Source organism: Cottoperca gobio, chromosome 14 (genome assembly GCF_900634415.1).
Source record: "Cottoperca gobio chromosome 14, fCotGob3.1, whole genome shotgun sequence".
NCBI classification, from domain to species: Eukaryota; Metazoa; Chordata; class Actinopteri; order Perciformes; family Bovichtidae; genus Cottoperca; species Cottoperca gobio.
In genome coordinates, this window is record NC_041368.1 from 5946004 (window position 1) to 5965846 (window position 19843).

Sequence of the window (19843 nt, forward strand, 5' to 3'; positions counted from 1 at the left end):
ACTCACCCAGCACAGCGTTTGCTCCACTTCCCTCCCCCGTGGTAACAACTCCTCAGCTACTTATCAACACCCAGCTGGCTCAGGCTGCTGCTGTAAACAGCCACTCTTGGTTGTGACATGTATTGCTGCATAAATGCTTCATTAGTGCTATTGTTTCATCAGTAAAATAGACTGAATCTTTCTTTTTCCAGCCCAATCTGTCATCTGACAATTTGCCTCAGCCCTCCTCATCCAATACACGGCCAGACCACACCAGGCCGGGCCAGGATTGCAGTGAATACCACACATCTAGCATCATATCAGGCGCCATGCCCTACGGACATCAGTCATACCCTGATCCACCTGTTTCTATAGCCTTCACCAGCAGCATCGAGCAGCCGGCATCTGCAACCATCCCTTTTCTGTACCCGCTGCCATGCCACAAGTTTGGTTACCACACAACGTCCAGCGTGACCCCCACTGTCATCACTCACACTGCCTCCACCATGGGGGCTCAGGGCTCCGTGCACCAGGCTCATGGTTACCCTCACACAGGGGACACATACCCCCAGAGTCCCTGCCACTCTCTCACTTACCCGGCGGCTGTGACTGAGTCGGTCCACGCAGCGCTGCCCTCTGTCACTGCGCCACACTGCTTCTCAGTCCCGGAGCAGCTGGCTGTTACAGCGGTCAGAGGGAAGCACAAGCAGAAGACGGGAGGAGTGAGGACAGCCGGTCCCTCTGTGGCTCCAACCACTGCACCCACACCCTCCAGCTGCCTAGCTAAGCTGCTCTCCTCCAGCGCTTGTGAACGTGAGTCACCTCTGTCCCTTAGTTCTATCTTTAACAACAGTTATTTATCAGGAAATAATAGTGGCATCATGTCAGAAAAGAAAATGCACTAACTATTTTGTGCTTTCAGGGAAGCCATCACTAGGATTTGATGGTACTCTAGTGACAACCAAAGGTCAGAGGTCATCATCTCCCAGCTCCTCGGTGAGCCTGTCCTTAAGTATTTAATTACATTTTCGTACAAAATTGAGCACACTTCAGAAATACTTGTTTTGCAGCTGTAGTGTCTATGATGGTGAAGCAGCTGCACCAGGTTCAACAATATTATTGTAACCTGTAACTATCTTACAAGTTAGCTGATGTGTCGTCCTCTTCCCTTGTACCTACATTTCTATTTATTGTTATAGTTATTACTTTATTAGTGGATTATTATCTGTAATGTTCTGTTCATGAAGAGCCTGGGCTCTCTATACCAGCTCAAAACACATACTTAGCTTTATAACCTTGATAATTCATGACCTTTTCTTAATTTTATGATCATGATAAACATGATTTTACCCTGATGATGACGACATGTTTCAGATGTCCACTACAGAAAATTACTTCTGTTCTGGGTATGTTGTATTTGTATGTTTGGCAATACAGCACTATTGCTCCCAAATCCCAAAAAGGTCTATTTGTATTGAACAGTTTGTTGATGAGAGGTCAAACACATATGTAGCATCACCTTCATCAAATGTGCAAGCCCAGTTTGTGGCAAAGGGAAGAGTTATCAATTTAGTTCCTTCTAACATATTTGTTTTTAATAAGGTCAGATAAATAGAAAAACTGTATTTAAATGGAAAGAAATAACGTACAGTATTTTTAGAATACTCAATTGTGGTTAAATTATTTTGAAAAGGCACCTCTAAGTAGAGATTGTGTGTTGTTTAGCAGTCAAGCAGCAGCACACATGTTGGAGGAGCTTCATCGCAGCTGCAGCATGGAGCTGGTTGGCCTGCAGGGATCCCGGTGTTGACGCCTCTGCACAGCCAGAGTGCCACCCTGGGTCACAGCGGACCCCACGCCAGCACCTCCAGAAGCTCGGCGGTGTCTGCCCTGCTCTCCCACGGCTCCACACACACTGGCACTGCCCTGCTCATTCCCAAGACTGAGAAACTATCTCCTGCCCAGCCCTACAGCACGGACAGGAGCAGCCTAACAGGTATGCTCAATGCTCCAAAACACTGAGTGTAACAACATCTCGCTTTTTCCAGATGCAATCAGGGATCACATCTTCTCTTAACTGGTGAATAATAACATGGTCGTTGAAATATGTCTCGGGGACATTGCCATGCTAAGCAACCTAGTGATGAGAACATAGACATCAAAAAGATCATCAAGATCACACCTTAGTGTTTATGACTTTGGAATAGGTGATATATCTTTTTAAATATATTTTATCTTTGAAAACAAGTGGGAAAGAAGTTTGACTGGAAACAACACTGTCCTATGTTTTTAAAACCTCAAATAGTTCCAACACCAAGCCGAGCTACAGGAGCTCTGCAGAGATTATAATAATGATTTTATTTTTTATTCATTTCTGAATCTGCAGCCCATAAAATAAAAAAGGCACACAACTCCTTTATTACTAACGGGACACTCTTTTTACTCTAGACAATGCTGATGGCCTTCTATCTATGGAGCCCCGAAATGTAGGGAAATCCAGGCAAAACTCAGCTGGAAGAAGGATTCAGATCATTTCATATAAATGAATGAATAAGTTCTCGACTGTATCTATTTAGTTGTTACTTTCCACAACTGTCAAAAATATAACTGAATACATAAATAGATTATGTTGTTAGTTAAACCATGAAAGTGGAGTGTAAAAAGAAACATCAATCTTTCTACTTTTTATTCACTCAGTAAGTGAAGAAAAGCAAAAATAATTTTTTGTTTTCCCTTTTCCATCAATCAGTTGATAAGATCAATTAAAACTTCATTTATTTGACTCACACACACAAACCCTGGATTAATCACTCCTCTGGACAGACAACTCATTATTATGCATAAAGGAAATTGGAAATGTGGAATACATGTAGATGGATGATTAAGTGCATGACAAGACCAAGCAATTAGGAAAATTAAGGAGTTTAAAAATAACTCCGTAAAAGATAGATACAAAAGGAAAAAATAAGGAAACATTTAGATTTTTACCAACTAATACTTAAAGTAAAAGTATATAACTTCATATGTATATGTACATAAATCAGTTTAGGGGCTTTGTAATTATCACACAGCATATGTTAAAATGTTCCAACAACAAATGGCTGGTTTTGGTTTCTTCTTTAATTAAAAGTAGGTAAAATAAAGCTTGTTGTCGAAGTCTAAACTAAAATCCAAGTGTGCCAGCATCTGCAGCTACGTCTTAACTTTGTAATTCACATCACATTATTTACATGCACAGAGTTAGCATTGCTATTCATTTATTTTCCATTTTCCCCTTATTTTTTAAAAGGTAAGAAAAGGCATTTATATGTTTTTGCATTTATCTTTTATTAATTTAAACTTTATTTTTAAACGTATTTATTCATTTTAAATGTGTGTATTTATTGATGTACTATTTTCCCTTTAAATTTCCCCACCCTATTTATTTGCCCATACTTATTTAATGAGAAGGGAATTAAAACACATGTTATCAATAGTCATGCTTACATTTATTTTTCATATAATCTTTGGTAAATTTAATGTCATATTAATTTATCAATTAATTTTCCAGGACATCCAGGCCATCCAGGCCAAACGTCACCACCAAACCCTTTAGATAAAGCCTCCAACCCTGAGTCCCCACACACATGCTTCTCAGGACATGGGAAGATAGAATCAAGTAAGGTAGGACAAACCTTCTCATTTAATCTGCAAATATCTACGCTTTCCTATAGTACAGCTACATAATGTTAAAGAAGTGAACAAGAAACTGATTGTTGACACAGAATGTGAATCTGGGTGTGAAGCGTGCTGAGCATATTTCTACACTGCATATGTTATCTGCAGCAAACAGAGACCAGGAGGATAACTCACATCTCAGCCGAGCAGAAGAGGCGCTTCAACATCAAACTGGGTTTTGACACGTTACATAACCTTGTGACAACACTCAGCTCTCAGCCAAGCATAAAGGTACCGTGAATAGATGTGCTGAAATGAGCATCACCAGTTGATGCACAGTTTGGAACTGGAAAACTTCATGAGTTGTAAATGCAGCAAAGGAACCAATCGCAGTAATATTGAATATTTGTGAATACTACTTATGGTGTATTGGTGACATGTGGTAATCCCTCTGTCTCCTGGCACAGATCAGCAAAGCCACCACACTGCAGAAGACTGCAGAGTACATCAGTAAGATGCAGCAGGAGAGAGCTCAGCTGCACGAGGAGGCTCAGAGGCTCAAGGACGAGATCCAGCTCCTGAACTCTGCCATCAAGTGAGACTTTTAGCCAGGCTTAACTTTCCCGAGAGAGAGAGAGAGAGAGAGAGAGAGAGAGAGAGAGAGAGAGAGAGAGAGAGATATTATTAGGTTTAATATCACGACATATACATATTATTAGGTTTAATATCACGGCACATCGGGAGATATTGGGAATTGATTTAAGAATAGCTTCACATTTTTAGGAGCACATTAGAACGAGATCGCTTTATAAACAGCAGCTCTAATTAAATCAAGCAAAAGCTGTTTCAACGTATATATGAGCACCTGGCTATTGATTTAAACTCTTGTGCCCACAAAAAAGTTGCTCTGATGTTCGAGGATGTAGGTGTCAAAAACCTGCCATAGAATAATTTATTAATATTATTTTCCACTTTCACTCGTTCCATTTTTGAGTGTGTTGGAGGGCCGAATCAACAAGAAATTGAACTTAATTCTGCTCAATATTAATTTTCTCCCATTGTAAAAAGCAATACATTATATATTTTGATTAGCTGTGACTGGTAATCAAAAGAATAAGGATATTCTCTTCCAATAAATATATGAAATTGTGGAGTGGGTCGAATAGGAAAATACTCCAAGAGAAGTAATAAACAGTAAAAACAATCATTACATCAGTATTTTTATTTTAACATGTTAATCTTCACAAACCAATACTGAAAAGGTGTTTTACAGTATGTAAAGATAAGCAATGAATCAACTTATACAAAAAGCAATAAGTGCTTTTTTATGATTTACTTGTTCAGTGAGAAACATCCAGTCTGTCTTGGGATTGAACAAGTGCACTGAAATCTGGTTGAATGTCTGAGGTGGATATATGCAGGACAGCTGACAGCTGATCATCAGTGATAGAGGATCTGTATCTGGATCTGTTGAACTTCATCACTGAGAATGTCTGTTCACATATGTAGGTAGATCCAAAGAGGACCACAATCTTCTGAGCATGTCTCCTCATGTGTGGAAAGTTCTCCTCTTTCAGGGAAGAGTAAAACTCAGGCAGTGACACTGACCCAAAGTGCTCTGACAGAAGTGTGTCAGACTGCAGGTCAATGAGTTCAAGCTGAACATCACTGGGTGCATCATCCACACATTGCATGTAAATGGGGAAAAATCATGTGCATTTCATTCTCAACTGTTTTAAAGTCTTGAAATCGCCTCCAAAGCTCACCATGCAGTGCTTCTAACATGGATGAGTACCTGTGGAGGTGATCAGCTGATGGTGTGGCTTCCTTCAGTGTTGGCAAGTGGGTGAGAATGTTGTCCTCCATTTGGCTTGAGAAGCTGCAACTTTCTCATGAAAGCCTTCACTGCGCTGTACATTTCATGCACAAAAAGGCCCTTGCATTGCAGTTTGACATTTAGTTCATTCATTAGTGCAGTCACATCTACAGCAAAACCAAGGTCTGCCATCCAGTCTGCTTCTGAAAGCTGTGGGACGTCTTTTCCTTTCTTCACACAGAAGTCTTGACTCTCTCAGGTCCCACACTCTTTGTCCAGGCTGAGCCACCTCATAGCGGCGTGGTAGCCTATGTCACGATGTTCAGTCTGTGATTCAATGCTCTTGCCCTGATGAAGTTAACTATTTTAGTTGCAACATCAACAACATGGTTAATTTTTAGAACTGACTTACACAACACTTCCTGATGTATAATACAATGCAAAAATACCCATTTCTGTTCAGGGTTCATTTCTGTCACTTTATACTGCATTCTCTTCAAAAGTCCGACATGTTTCCCCGTCAGATTTGGACAACCATCCGTTGTCATGCCTGCCAGCTTGTCCCATTTCAGTCCCAACTTGTCCACACATGCATTTACCTCCGTGAACAAATCACTCCCTGTTGTTGTCCCTTTCATTGACTGCATGGCTTCTCAAATGCCTCCTTTTTCTCCGGGCATACGAGTGCTGCAGAATCCAAACACTCCTTGATAAACTCTCCGTCAGAAAACGGTTTACTTTTTCTAGCGATTTTGTGGGATAAGACATAACTTGTGTTGACAGCTGCATCTCTGGATGTGCAATGTTTGTAAAAAGTCCCAGGTCTGCTTTAAATCATAGGTCTTCAACAGGGGGTGCAGGGGGGTCGCGACACACCTACGCCCCACTGTAACCACACCCCACTGTAACCACAGTAACCACACCCCACTGTAACCACACCCCACTTTAACCACACCCCACTATAACCACACCCCATACCCCACTGTAACCACACCCCACTGTAAAAAATAATAAAATAGTAAAAAATAATAAAAACCAAAATGATCGAAAGATTTGAACTTCAAAAAGACAGAAATGCCCTTAGTGAGGCACAAGGGTTAAGACAGACTTGAAATTGTGAACCTATTGTTTAATATCGCATATTGTTCTTTCCCTGCTGATGATTGATTCAGCTTGTCTCTTCATGCAGTGCGTGCCAGCAGCAGCTACCAGCCACTGGTGTGCCCATCACACGGCAGCGCTTCGACCACATGAGGCAGAAGTTCCGAGAGTACGTCCAGACACAGACGCTGCAAAACTGGAAGTTCTGGATCGTATCCTTATTAATGTTAATCTTCCAGAGGTTAATTAAAAAACATCACACTGCCACAAACACAACTTTAAAAACGTCCTTAGTGTTCCTGTGTGGGGTTCTTACGTTTCAGTACTTGCAGTAATTGGCTGTGGCTTCTTCAGACCTTGGAGGAATATTACATTTTGTTTTGCTCCCTGAACCTTTTTCTTTGAATCCAAATGCAGTAATTACACCAAGCATTATGCCAATCTTGAAATATACTGTTTAGCAGGGAAATATATATTTGGCTTTGGAGCAGTACATATGCTAAGTAACTTAGTGCAGATCTTAGAATGCTAATGTAGTTCTAATTTATACAAAGACATTATTCATCTGGGGCGGCTCAGTGTAATCAGGCAGATACAATAAATGCCTATGTGTTGCAAATGCTAGTTGCATAAAAAAGGAATATTAATCCATAACTGTGTCCTTAATGATTACCCAATCTGTTACGGCTCCCTTATCTTGCATGCAAGAGAAGAAGATTAGATAATAAATTTATCATCTTTGTGTGTTGCACAAAAACACCTTGAGGTTGTTTTCCTGCCATAAATATTTAGGTATTTTCTTTGGTTCCTCAAGAGATCATTTGTGCATTTATCTAACTGCTGATATAATGAATTGAAACATTAAAGTATGCAAGAGGATCTTTTCTCTTTACATAGACTCAAGACAGCTGCATTTACCATTTGTATGACTTCTCCATAAACAATAAGAATTTACTTTTTCTTTTTTTATCGACCACTAGTTTAGCACTGCTTTCAAAACAATGGGCCACTGGCAGTGTTACGACTGAATTAACCTTTAAACAATAAGCCTGATGATATTTACATATTTATCTTCAAATCCCATAAAAAAGCCAAAACCTACAATAAATTGATCACATGTCTGTGTAGCCAAAGTCTGTATGTTATCCCTCTGTGCTGCAGAGCTGTGAGCCACACTGTTGCACCGGACGGCATGTTCCTTCATTAGTTTATTTTTATTGCAACACATACACCTCCTCCTGCTGTAAATACTCACTAGCACAATTTATGTGTATTAATCCCGAGCTGAAAATAGTCAGCTGCCTCTTCAGGAAATTACTGAGCCTTTTTAAAGAAAACATTTAAATATATATTTATGATCTGTTTTTAAAGCTCTATGTCTAGGGTGGGAACCAATGGGCCTGGGATGAGGTTAGGGAAGTCAGAAATCATTGAAAGACGAACTAACCCATTGTTGGTTTTCTTCTTTCTTGAGGATGTGTTGACAATAAGGAAGTTATAAGATAACACCAGCCTATAGACACCATACAGCACCTTGCAATGGACATCATCTGAGATACTATGCAATGTTTAAAGGGACAGTTCACCGCAGAATCTTGTTTTGGTCAGAGATGTCTGCCCACTCTCCATTATAATGGAACTAGATGCACTCACCTTGTGGTGCTCGAAGCACCAAAAACATACAATGTCTCTTTCCAGAAATCATGACCCGGTTACTCAAGATAATCCACAGACCTTCTTGTGAGCAGTTTCATGTCGGAACTATTTTCTTTCTACCATATCACCGCACAGAAGGAAGCGTGCATCTACTCACAGACGAGAGCTTCTTGCTCACTTGTTGGAAGGTGCAAAAAATAGTTGTTGAGTAGAGTATGTAGTTGAGTGTTTTATTTTTTTGGTACTTTGAGCACCACAAGCCCCGAGTGGCATCCAGTTCCATTATAACGGAGAGAAGACAGACATCTCTACGGATGATATTTCCAACACTCTGCAGCTCACACCAAAACAATCTAGATTGATAAATAGCAAAGAGGAAACATGCATTTTTGATTTTTAGGGTGAACTGTCCCTTAAATATCAATTCAGTATTGTTAGGAAAACAAGAATGTTGAAAAATATTGATGAACTCTACTGTGTCACATTTGAATGACTTCTGCCCTCAACTCAGAGTCAGTTCAGTATCATCATCGAGCCGCTGTTCGAGTCCTATAATGGGATGGTGTCCACAGCCAGTGTGGAGGATTTGTGTCGATCCACTCTGTCCTGGTTGGACCAACACTGTTCACTTCCTGCTTTAAGACCCAGTGAGTGCAGTACAATTGCTTCCTCAATGCGGATCTACACCCATATTCTTACAGCAACTATCCATTGTTTCATCGTATCAATCCATATGTTTCCCATTGTAACTTCACATTAGCTGTAATCTGTGTTCGACCATTCTCTGCGTGTCCCCTCAGTGGTTCTGAGTTCACTCCGTCTCCTGAGTACCACCACGACTATCCTGACAGACCCCCGCCTCCTTCCGGAGCAGGCCACCCTCGCCGTCACCCAGGGTGACCCCGCTGCAACCCTGGACCACTCCTTACAGCCCGCCACTCGGGACAATGCACACCCCATGTGACCGTGAAGAACAGACTCGATGGAAACTAAGAATCCACCACAATGCACAAGAGAGAGCACAAGTCAGAGAAGTGATTAGAAGAGACTCAACACTCAGCTCTGAGACTTTTAACAAAGCAAAATCACATTCCAATAAAACTCACCAGCTGCAAAAAGATTGTATTCCAGTACACCCAAACAATTATAGGAACTATTTGTGATCTATACTAACATTCTGATAAAAGCATAATGTACTTGTACTCTACGCTTGTTATTGTTTCTCAGCCTCAAAATAATTTTCTTCAATGAGGAGGGGTGGGGGGGGTCAGTCTCTGTGAATAGCTTAATTTTCTGTTAAAATAATTTGTTGACAACTGCATTTATTCAAGGTTATCTTTTCTGTGTATTATATATCATCATATCACAATATGTCTTACTACACCTCACACTTATCTTACGCTGTATTAGGTATCACACACCAGTGCCAGTATCAGACAAACGTAAGAGAAAATGAACAGTGTTAATCAGTCGGGGTTATTTCAAAGATATTAAGTTTAGTGTCCAGAGTGTCTCCAGTATTATTATTATTATTATTATTATTATTATTATTATTATTATTATTATTATTATTATTATTATTATTATTATTATTATTATTATTATTATTATTATAATAATAATTATTCTTATTATTCTTATTATTCATATCATTATGTCAGAATGTGAAAGGATATGTGCTTTGATAAGAGATGTCAGTCTTAAACTTATTTGCTTTTAATCAGGACCACCCTGAGTTATGTCAAAAGCATATGCATCTAATATAATTTAATCATTTAAATAAATAATTACCTAATAAATATTTGCCATCACAACTACCACACCTGAGGCACAGTAAAACACAGAACACAGTTTATAGAGTTCACTGATACAGGTCTCTTTTTCCAAGCAAACAATTTGACTTTTCATAGCAGGAAAAGCAGTAAAAAACATTTTGACAATAAGAAACAGTGCAAAATGTATACATTCAAATATGCCAGGGGACAACTGCAGAAGGCTACAAAGATAGATAGAAATAAATACATAAAAAGTTAAGCACAATTTATGATTGTACTTATACATGCAACACAGTTACATAATACAGTTTTTATAGCCTTTTTATGGCCGTACAAGATTCAATAGTTCATATGTACAGTTCAAATCTTTGTAAGGAAAACAGTAACAAATAAAAGGGGGGGCCTTTGGCTTGTACACTTATACTGATGTAGGCCTATATAGAATTTGGCTAGAATAGTCTCCAGACTTATGATATATGGCTTTTCCTCAAAATATTTGTCAATAATGTCAATAATTTTGGAAACACATTTCCATGTTTTATTTAAGAGCTCTGACAATGCCAGAAAAGATGTGGCATGGTTAAGCTGTGCAGGAAGTCCAATTTATATTTAAATCATCCTTATAGTCCTGGCAGAATGCTTTTCAGAGTGAAACTTGTGACAGCGAGCCAGCACGAACACTACCAGGAGCCTGAAACTGCAGCTTAATGGATTTCAGCCGTCATTAACTTAATTACTTGCACCTGCTCTTTCCCTTCTGCGGCATGTCCAAATGTCTTCCGTGAAAGACGTGTGTTTGGGGATATGCCTTCAAAATGATAAAATAGAAATTGAACTACTCCATTGGGGCCAATATTCAGGACAAAGTCGTCCACAGAGTGTCCACACAGAAAAGTAGTTTACTCTCCCCGCTAGGTGGCGCTATCCCAGTGCACTTGACTCCATTTCGTTTGGATGCAGACGCTCCTCCGGCCCGACAGAGGGCGCTGTGCTGCACGCGGGGCGGGAGAGGCTCTGTGTGGGCTTTTTGTTCCCAGCTCTCCTCGGTGCGCTGTCCACTTCAGCACCACAAGCCGAGCAGAGGCAGCGGGCTAGCTAACGCTGAAGAAGGAGGGACGGAAGACACGGCTCAACATCAGCACCGACCCAGAGTCCCCAAATACTGAAAAATATCCGGCAGAAACGCCGACACCAACGAGGCAAAAGACTGCAGAAAAGGTAAGAGTTTCCGAAGAAGCTCAAATAGGATCAAGTTGGTGGAGGCAGCAGGGATAATAACGGGCATCACTGAACAAGAACAAGCTCCCCTTTCCTTCCAGCTTCATAAATACTGTATGAACGCATTAAGGCGGTGTTTACGTTAGCTTCTTGTTTTGTTCTCGCTTCATACCCCCCTATGGTTAGTTTATTAGCGCTAAAGAGGGACACTTGAGTAATAAAGGGCTCACTGTACGGAGACCGTGTTTTTGCTGGGCAGCCTCTCCTCGCTTTGCAGACGGTGCTGTTTTATAACTCGTCGATTTCCGTTGCTACATTGTGACCAGCTGCTGTTTTCTTTATTTCCCCTGTCTCTCCTGGCTGCCGGACATTTAGTATCACCGTCACTCTTGTTTTATTGTTGCACTTTTCTTTTTTTTTGATGTGCGTATTGTGTTAAACCGCCTTCACTCAGTTTACACATTTGCGGGATTACCCAGCGTTTTAAGGCTGACACACACAACAGTCTATATATTTGTACACATAGCCTTGTCTAAAATATGTAGGTGTTATATGGAATAGGATTCTCTTAAAGAAGCAGAACTTAAACCAATTATGATGCTTAATTATCATCGGCTGGGTTTGCATTTAACACTTTATGAGTGATTGTGAATAGTCTGTAAATAGACAAAGACTGAAGATCATGTACATTTTTGTCAATATAGTGGAAGGGCTATAACTTTACTCTGCTTTATTCTTAGTGTAGCTAAATCCTTTAAAAATTACTATACGCTTACTGTACCTGTTTTTATGACACACACATTATTTTGGTGATGATACAGTAAGTGAGGCGGTTGTCATTTTATTAACAATGTGTGAGTCCTCTCATCCAGCGCTGGCGGGCTAAAGTGTCAGGTCTGTGCACTGGGGGAACGTGACAGCTTCTGCTTTATTTGAAACTTTGATCTGTGCAGAAAGAGAGCGCAGATCTTATAGGGATTTATGGAGTTTTTAAAAGATAAAACTATAAGCATGTAGATCACATTTTAAAGATTCAGAATGATCTTAATGTAACTCCTTTGCTGTAATTGTTTTTTGTTGGCTTTGTAAGATCCCTTGGACACCTGACATATAATTTAACAAACATCAGAACAAATGTATATGCAGAGTGTAATATTCTATTTCAATATTATAGAAACAGTGACGCAGAAGATGATACAAATACATTGGAGTTCATAATACACCGTAAATCCCTATAGGCAGAGTGAAATGTTTTATTTATTTTCAATAGAGAGCACCTGAGTGCTTGAACCTGTCTCCTTACACGTGTAATATTATATTGTTTGTGACACAAAACATTGATTCTATAGCTGAAACAATTAGTCCATTAATCAATTAGTTGATTTACAGAAAGATAATCAGCAGCTATTTCAATAATCAATTAAACAATCGAGTCGTTTTCAGTCCATTTCCAGATTCTTAAATGTGAGGATTTTTTTTTCTTCTCTTTTTATATCATTGTAAACTGAATATGTTTGGATTTTAGACAGTTGGTCGGATAAAACAAGCCATCGGAAGATGTCAACCTGGGAACTTTGGGAGAATTGTGAAAGACATTATTCGTTATTTTTCCTTCTTCTTTGTTCTTCTTCTGATTTTCTTCTTGTTTTGGCACTGAAGGTCGATACAACAAGCCATGTGAAGAATGTCACCTTGGGTTTTGGCAAAGGACATTTTTCATTAATTTTGGACAATTCTTAAACTGAACGATTAATTGAGATTAAATCCATAATGAAAATTGTTGCAGACCTAACTGATAGCAAAAATTCCCATCATGCTGCTGCAAATTCCATTACGATATAACCTACAGCTGTGGGACAACAGTCACAAACGCCTACTGCAGTTCATGGCGACATTGTAAATGACTGTTTCAGTCCTCATAAACACCCCGTGAATCAGTAATCAGTGCTCAGTTTGTCACATGCTGCTCGGTTGAAAAGAAAAAGTCAGCAGGAGCTGTGTGAGTGACAGGACTGTGTCTGCCGACCAAATACTGAGCTGCATGGGACTTCGGCACCACTGTGCTGGTCTGGTAAAATTTGAAAATTATTTGGTGTATCTAGGTCTTCCATTTTGTCACTGTAGTGCTGCTGTTAGTGAGATAGGCCCAGGTGAGGTAAGAGGCTGATACAGGGATTAGCTTGTATTAGGATGTGGCTGCACATAGAGGTGTGAGAGAAACGTCAGTCATTCTCGCTCTATCTTCCTCTGCCGTCTGTCTCAGTTTCTTTCTCCACAAAGCAGCTGTCTCCTGCCTGCTCCACATTCACATTGTTCCTAGATGAGCAGTGATACCCCCCCCCCCCCCACTACCGCCACCTCCTCCACCACTCTGCAGCATCTCAGTGGATCTCCTGGCTGTCCCTCCTCGCCACATGGAGCCTCTGTCATTGCATGATTTCCTGAGCTCTCCTCTCCTCTTAACCCGCCGGCAGACACACACTGCTCCTCCTCTTGTCCTACTTCCTTCTTCTTCAGCTCTCCTGAAGGGTGAAGCCACTGTTGGTGAAGCCTCGAGGGGGGTGGGGGAGAAGGACAGTTGAACGGGTAACAAGGAAGGGATGGAGAGGTAGTTTTTATCAGGCTGAAGTGTTTCCGGGAAAGCACCAATAGTCGGACATATACTGCGGTCAAAAAGTATTTTTACCCGTTACCAAATGATCCACGGCCCGGTACTGGTCCCCGGTCCGGTGGTTGGGGACCCCTGCTCTACATGCTAAGGAAAGGTGCTTCAGTGCTTCCTTTCTTATCTTCATCCCTTACTAAAGGAAAGGAGATATTGCTGTTCCACAATTCCTTGTGGCAGCAACATTTTAAGCGACGCACCATTTAGCCTTCAATAACATTCGCCATCGCTATTTAATTGTACACTATGGATACATTGAAAACATCTTTCTTAGGAGGTGTGATTCTATTTAAGATGAGAATCCATAATTGAATTGTACATCATTGAGTTGTTCTGTGTTTATAAAGAGAGTTGAAAACGAACAAAAACATCCACCATGGCATTGTGTAAGATTCTCTTTGCACCGTGGTTTTCTTCGCCTTCAAATCTTTCCTTGACCTCATGACGATTTCCATCAAGGTCAAGGAAAATACGCAGCCAATACAAAACATAACAATTGCTGCAAAGTGAGAGCACAGCAGGGGTGTCTCTGCGTATTCATAGAAAGCCACGCCAAAAAGTCTGGGATTTGCAAGAAAATCAGGCTGAAAGTGCACTTGAGTTGGCAGGGTGAGGACTGAAGCGAGCTGGGCTGTATGGCATCACTGCAGGAGGTAATTATTTTATGTTTTATTTAATAGGCTTGTCAGTCTGTGTCTCAAATCCAAGTACACTGAGGGAAAATTTCTAGCTAAAGAGTTTTACTGCTTTATCATTTGGATGGAGTAGATGTGGAGAATAACAAGGCCTTGCACCACCTGCCCACCCCCCTCAACACTTATTATAAATATATGCGAAGTATTTCATACTAAAGAGAATCTAAACTTTAAAAAGATAAATGACGCCATATATAAAGGGTATGTTGTTCTGTCAGTTGTCTCTGCACTGCCAGTAAAACCTTTGAATTGTTGTATTGTACACTGTATTCTGAACACAGTGTGTTTATAAATGATGGTTAGGGTAATAACAAGCTGTAAAGGATCTCTTACAGATGAATGAACAAATACCCAGCACACACTCTACTGGTTGCGGTCGTCCAGCGACTGTTACGAGCTATGTACCGTTGTTGTTGCAGAATGCAGCACTCAGGTTACCTGAGATGAATTATCCCTGTAAGAAAATCCCCCCCCACCCAACCTTACCAGCTTCACAATGTGGCCTGTGTCACAGCGCTCAGGCTGACAAAATGGCACACCATTCTTCCCATGTTAGAGCGCATCAATTTTTAATCCTCCTTTGAGGACGCACAAATAGAAACATACGCACAAACAGAAACATACGCACAAACAGAAATATACGCACAAACAGAAACATACGCACAAACAGAAACATACGCACAAACAGAAACATACGCACAAACAGAAACATACGCACAAACAGAAATATATGCACAAACAGAAACATACGCACAAACAGAAACATACGCACAAACAGAAATATACGCACAAACAGAAACATACGCACAAACAGAAACATACGCACAAACAGAAATATACGCACAAACAGAAACATACGCACAAACAGAAACATACGCACAAACAGAAACATACGCACAAACAGAAACATACGCACAAACAGAAACATACGCACAAACAGAAAGGTGTTTTCTCTCTCTCTCGCTCTCTCTCGCTCTGGCTGACAATGTTTCCACAGGCTCAGTTACATCGGACGTGGACATTACTTCCTACGATTGTTGTTGGCGATTATTTTTCTGTTGATCGACTAAACAATTAGTCGACTAATAGTTGCAGCTCTTTATCCTTAGAAAGTGTAAGTCACACTCACTGAATCTAGAAGTATATGTATGAAGTATGTCATAGAATGAGCGCCTTCTTTACGCAAATTGCTGCAAAAAGGCGCTAAGTGTTTTAAAGTACTTTAATTGTCTCTTATCTGCTGCTGCAACTGCTGACTGTGTTGGTGAGCGGCTCAAATCAGCTGACAAATGTCTAATAACAGTTGTGTTCAGAACACAGGCATGCACCTGTCCCTTTCACCTCACGCAGTGGCTTTGCCTCACATCTCTCCCTCTGTGCCCTCCATTGGGAGGTGCGTGTCACTGTTTGAAAGCCCCTGCTATAGAGTATGAGTCATCTTGATAACCAAATCCGACTGTGAATCTCCTGTATGTGGGATAAAGATGCTTCGATTAGCCTCAGTTCATCTGTTTAGAGCCCTTCTTCTCCTCTCACGTCCTTGAAAGGGGATTATGTTATTCTTTCAATAGTTTGGATTTAGATTCTGTTTGTCTGTAGTGTAACTTTAGGTTTGAGGTCAGCCTCCCGCAGTGGAGAGCATTTAAGCAACTTGGAAGATCAAGAGAACGCCTGCTTCATCTCCTGATCAAAGGGATCTTAGCCCCAGATTCGTCCTCATCAAGAAGCAGAAAAACATTTACATCAAGGACTAAAAACTGAATAATTCAACCCAACTTTTTGGGGGGGGGGGGTTGGGGGCTGTTTCTAAAGAACTGTGTCCTTTGCAAGCTGATAATTGTTAAATAAGAGAATGTTTTATTCAGTAGTTTCCTCAGATCTATTATTATTCAATTAAATATTAGTTTTATAATCTATTCAAAGCAGTGCATTCTCTTCTACCAGATCTGGATTTTGCATGCACGTGCGTGTGCATGTCGGCGCGTGTGTGTGTTTGAGCAAGAAATGTGTGATAAAACAGGCACATGAAACCGCATTATTGAAGTCAATACAGTCATGAGAACAGGCCGCTCTCTTTTCGAGTCGGGCCTATTTGAAGCTGTCACCCAGTTACTGCTCAAAGGGCACTGTTTGACTGCTTGTTAGCCATCTTTAGTGCGTGTGTGTGTGTTGTGTGTGTGTGTGTGTGTGTGTGTGTGTGTGTGTGTGTGTGTGTGTGTGTGTGTGTGTGTGTGTGTGTGTGTGTGGTACTGTCCCCATGGGATCCCCTTCCTCCATCCCACTGACTTCAGAGCTGCTTTGAAGTTCTTCCTTAGAGGAGAGGTGAAGGGGAGGGAAGAGAGAGAGAGAGGGTGGGGGAGAGAGACTGAGACAAAGAGGGGTGGGGGAGGGGTGAAGACACTTCATTTTTTATTCCTGCACTCACTGCTCATCACTGATCTTTTCCCCCCTCATAATTTGAGGATGATGTCATAGGCTCCATGGTGTTTTCAGTGTGACAAAGTGTAGCTGCGCTTGTTGGGGCGAGTACAGAGTCACGAAACAACTCAGAGAGAGAGAGAGAGAGAGAGAGAGAGAGAGAGAGAGAGAGAGAGAGAGAGAGAGAGAGAGAGAGAGAGAAAACACCTTTCTGTTTGTGCGAGAGAGAGAGAGAGAGGTTGATTCCGGGAGAGTGCTGTGTTAGAAATCTACAGCATATTAGGGTGGTCATGTAGCTGGTCTCGGTCAGCTCATGAATAATGGAGGGTATCAGTGTCTAGTTCCATCAGGTGATCCCGGTGTACTTTTCAGGAGGGCCGTGTGTGTTTATGTGTGTGAGGGTGAGAAGAATGGAGAGAGGCTGCACTGAGAGCAGCTGCTGCGGCCAACACACCCACAACACAAAACCATCTGCCGTGCTGACTGCAGAGAACTACACACACACACACACACACACACACACACACACACACATACACACACACACACACACACACACACACACACACACACACACATACACACACACACACACACACACATACACACACACACACACACACACACATACACACACACACACACACACACATACACACACACACACACACACACATACACACACAACACACACACACACACATACACACACACACACACACACACACACACACACACACACACACACACACACACACACACACACACACACACACACACACACACACACACACACACACACACACACACATACACACACACACACACTCACGCCTTATTCTCTCTTGAGCAAACACACACCATCTATCTACCTATCTGCAGTTTTTATGCTCAAACACAAGTCAGCCTGCTTTCCTAAAGATTGCGACACTGCATTGTCATTTATATTTCGAGGGACATTTATTTTCTCCCGGATTCTCCGTGAAAGGGACGAGGACGGTGTGGATGTGTGATAATAAAACTCAACATTCACTTGCTTTAAAATAAATAATGTTGCAAACATACTTATTTTAAGCCAAACATGGTTTTGCTCACCAAGCAGTTTTGTTGCCTAAACATAACTAAGTCGTATTTTTTGCGATTTTGTTACGCCTCAACACTGCCAGCAACCGAGGCAGGAGGCATTATGTTTTTGGGTAGTCCGTCCTTCCGTTTATACGTCTGTCTGTTTAGTTTTTTGTGAACGTATCTTTATAGGAGACAGGGTTGCACAAGTATATATAGACCAATACATTTCATACATATTTCCTTTGACATTAGGACAAATTGAATTTGAGCTACTTTGCAATAGCAGAACGTTTTGGTATGTGGTCAGGAGAAGAGTGAGAACCGTGCTCCCAATTTTGCTGAAGAAAGAAAAATAAAAGCTAATTAACCGTCAATGTGCGAAAACCATCCAAAATCCACAAAATACATTTTAAGACAAAATAGCACCCGCAAGCCCAACTTCAGCTCTTCAGATTCACACACACACACACACACACACACACACACACACACACACACACACACACACACACACACACACACACACACACACACACACTCACACTTCAGTATGGCACACACCCATCCTGGGAGTTCACACACAGAACCACCGAACATGAATGCTGTATTGATGATGCTTGTACACACATGCAGTGATGGCAGGAAATTATTTTTGTTTCTCAGTACTCCCTAGAAAGCCCCCTGAATCCCATCGCGCCGATAGATACTGTAGATAAAGCATAAACGTGAGTGGGAGAAATGATCCTCTCAGCAGCCCAAACAGGGCTGCCATAATCCTGAGTGGGTGAGGTGGTGGGGAGGATCGGGCAAAGATAAGATGATGACTCAGGGAGCAGCTCTCACATGAGGAAATGAAACAGAGCCTCAATAATTACTAACCTCTCTCTCACCCATTTAAGACAGTACTTTCAAGTAAACTGATATAATCCCCCACTAGCATCAGCGTGCAGTTTATATGGTCTATTTAAACCCTTTTTAATAACATTTATTTGGATCACGTACAGTCTATTGAATAAACAGTATTTTAATTGCTCAGGATAAACAGTATTGTCAGTGGCTGTGTGTAATGAGTGACAATGGTTCAGCGTGAGTGAAACCAGCAGACAGCAGCAGATGACAAAATGTCATCAGTGCTGAGCTGCGCCGTGTGGCACAATTCCATTTATTAACCCAGAGAGAGGGGGAAAAGGCCAAGGATACAGAGGAATAAAAGCTGGAAAAGGTGACACTGCGAGCTGAAGCTGCGCTGAAAAGATGAATGCAGGCTCTGACCTATTCCATCTTTTCTTTGCCGAGCCATACTGGTAATTCATATCAGCCTCGCCTGCTACAGTCGTCGCACTGCCTCCCCCTACTTAGAGCGGGCCAGACCTAAAATAACAGTTTGTTGGCTTTGTCCTCAGCTCCGAGCCGGTGTACTGGTGGATAGCAGAGAGACCCCGGTCTATACCTGTGCTTGCTTTTTAGTTACAATGTTATATCTGAATTTGTGCATTATTGTTTATTACACAGAATGGTGTGTGTTCAAGTCACAGAGAGAGTCATACAGCTGTTACGATGGGGGAAGGCTCTCCTCGTATGATTTGTCAAATTGCGTAGGCGTGTGCATGTGGTGGTGGATGAATGTCCTTCAGTGTATGTTTGCCTGTGTGCAGGTCTGATTGAACAATCATCCATCTGAAGCCTCCATAGTTAGATGATTATGACCAGTATGACCAAATGGCTCTGTTTAAGTAATAAATAACCCGTTTAACAGAAAGACCAGCGTGTATTATTCACAGCCACATCTCGAGCA

General features: G+C 41.3%; 2 protein-coding genes across 3 annotated transcripts in view; both read left to right on the forward strand.

Moving 5' to 3' along the window:
* Nucleotides 1-9454, forward strand: part of mlxipl (MLX interacting protein like) — a 23596-nt gene extending 14142 nt beyond the window's left edge. Inside the window, exons 8-17 of one of the 2 annotated variants that reach the window (XM_029447323.1) lie at nucleotides 1-41; nucleotides 192-792; nucleotides 902-975; nucleotides 1708-1975; nucleotides 3530-3642; nucleotides 3805-3927; nucleotides 4104-4231; nucleotides 6642-6765; nucleotides 8727-8856; nucleotides 9010-9454. The exon at nucleotides 1-41 is cut by the window's left edge and continues 69 nt beyond it. In XM_029447323.1, coding sequence (XP_029303183.1) covers nucleotides 1-41; nucleotides 192-792; nucleotides 902-975; nucleotides 1708-1975; nucleotides 3530-3642; nucleotides 3805-3927; nucleotides 4104-4231; nucleotides 6642-6765; nucleotides 8727-8856; nucleotides 9010-9173 — 1766 coding nt within the window. In that variant the 3' untranslated portion in view covers nucleotides 9174-9454. Of the gene's footprint in view, nucleotides 42-191; nucleotides 793-901; nucleotides 976-1704; nucleotides 1976-3529; nucleotides 3643-3804; nucleotides 3928-4103; nucleotides 4232-6641; nucleotides 6766-8726; nucleotides 8857-9009 lie in introns of both variants that reach the window. The other variant, XM_029447322.1, reaches the window with a different exon arrangement.
* A 1597-nt stretch (nucleotides 9455-11051) lies between these two features.
* The window catches only part of srrm3 (serine/arginine repetitive matrix 3), an 81335-nt gene continuing 72543 nt past the window's right edge, over nucleotides 11052-19843 (forward strand). Inside the window, exon 1 of the mRNA XM_029448380.1 lies at nucleotides 11052-11202. The gene's annotated coding sequence lies outside the window, so the exon portion shown is untranslated. The remainder of the gene's footprint in view (nucleotides 11203-19843) is intronic.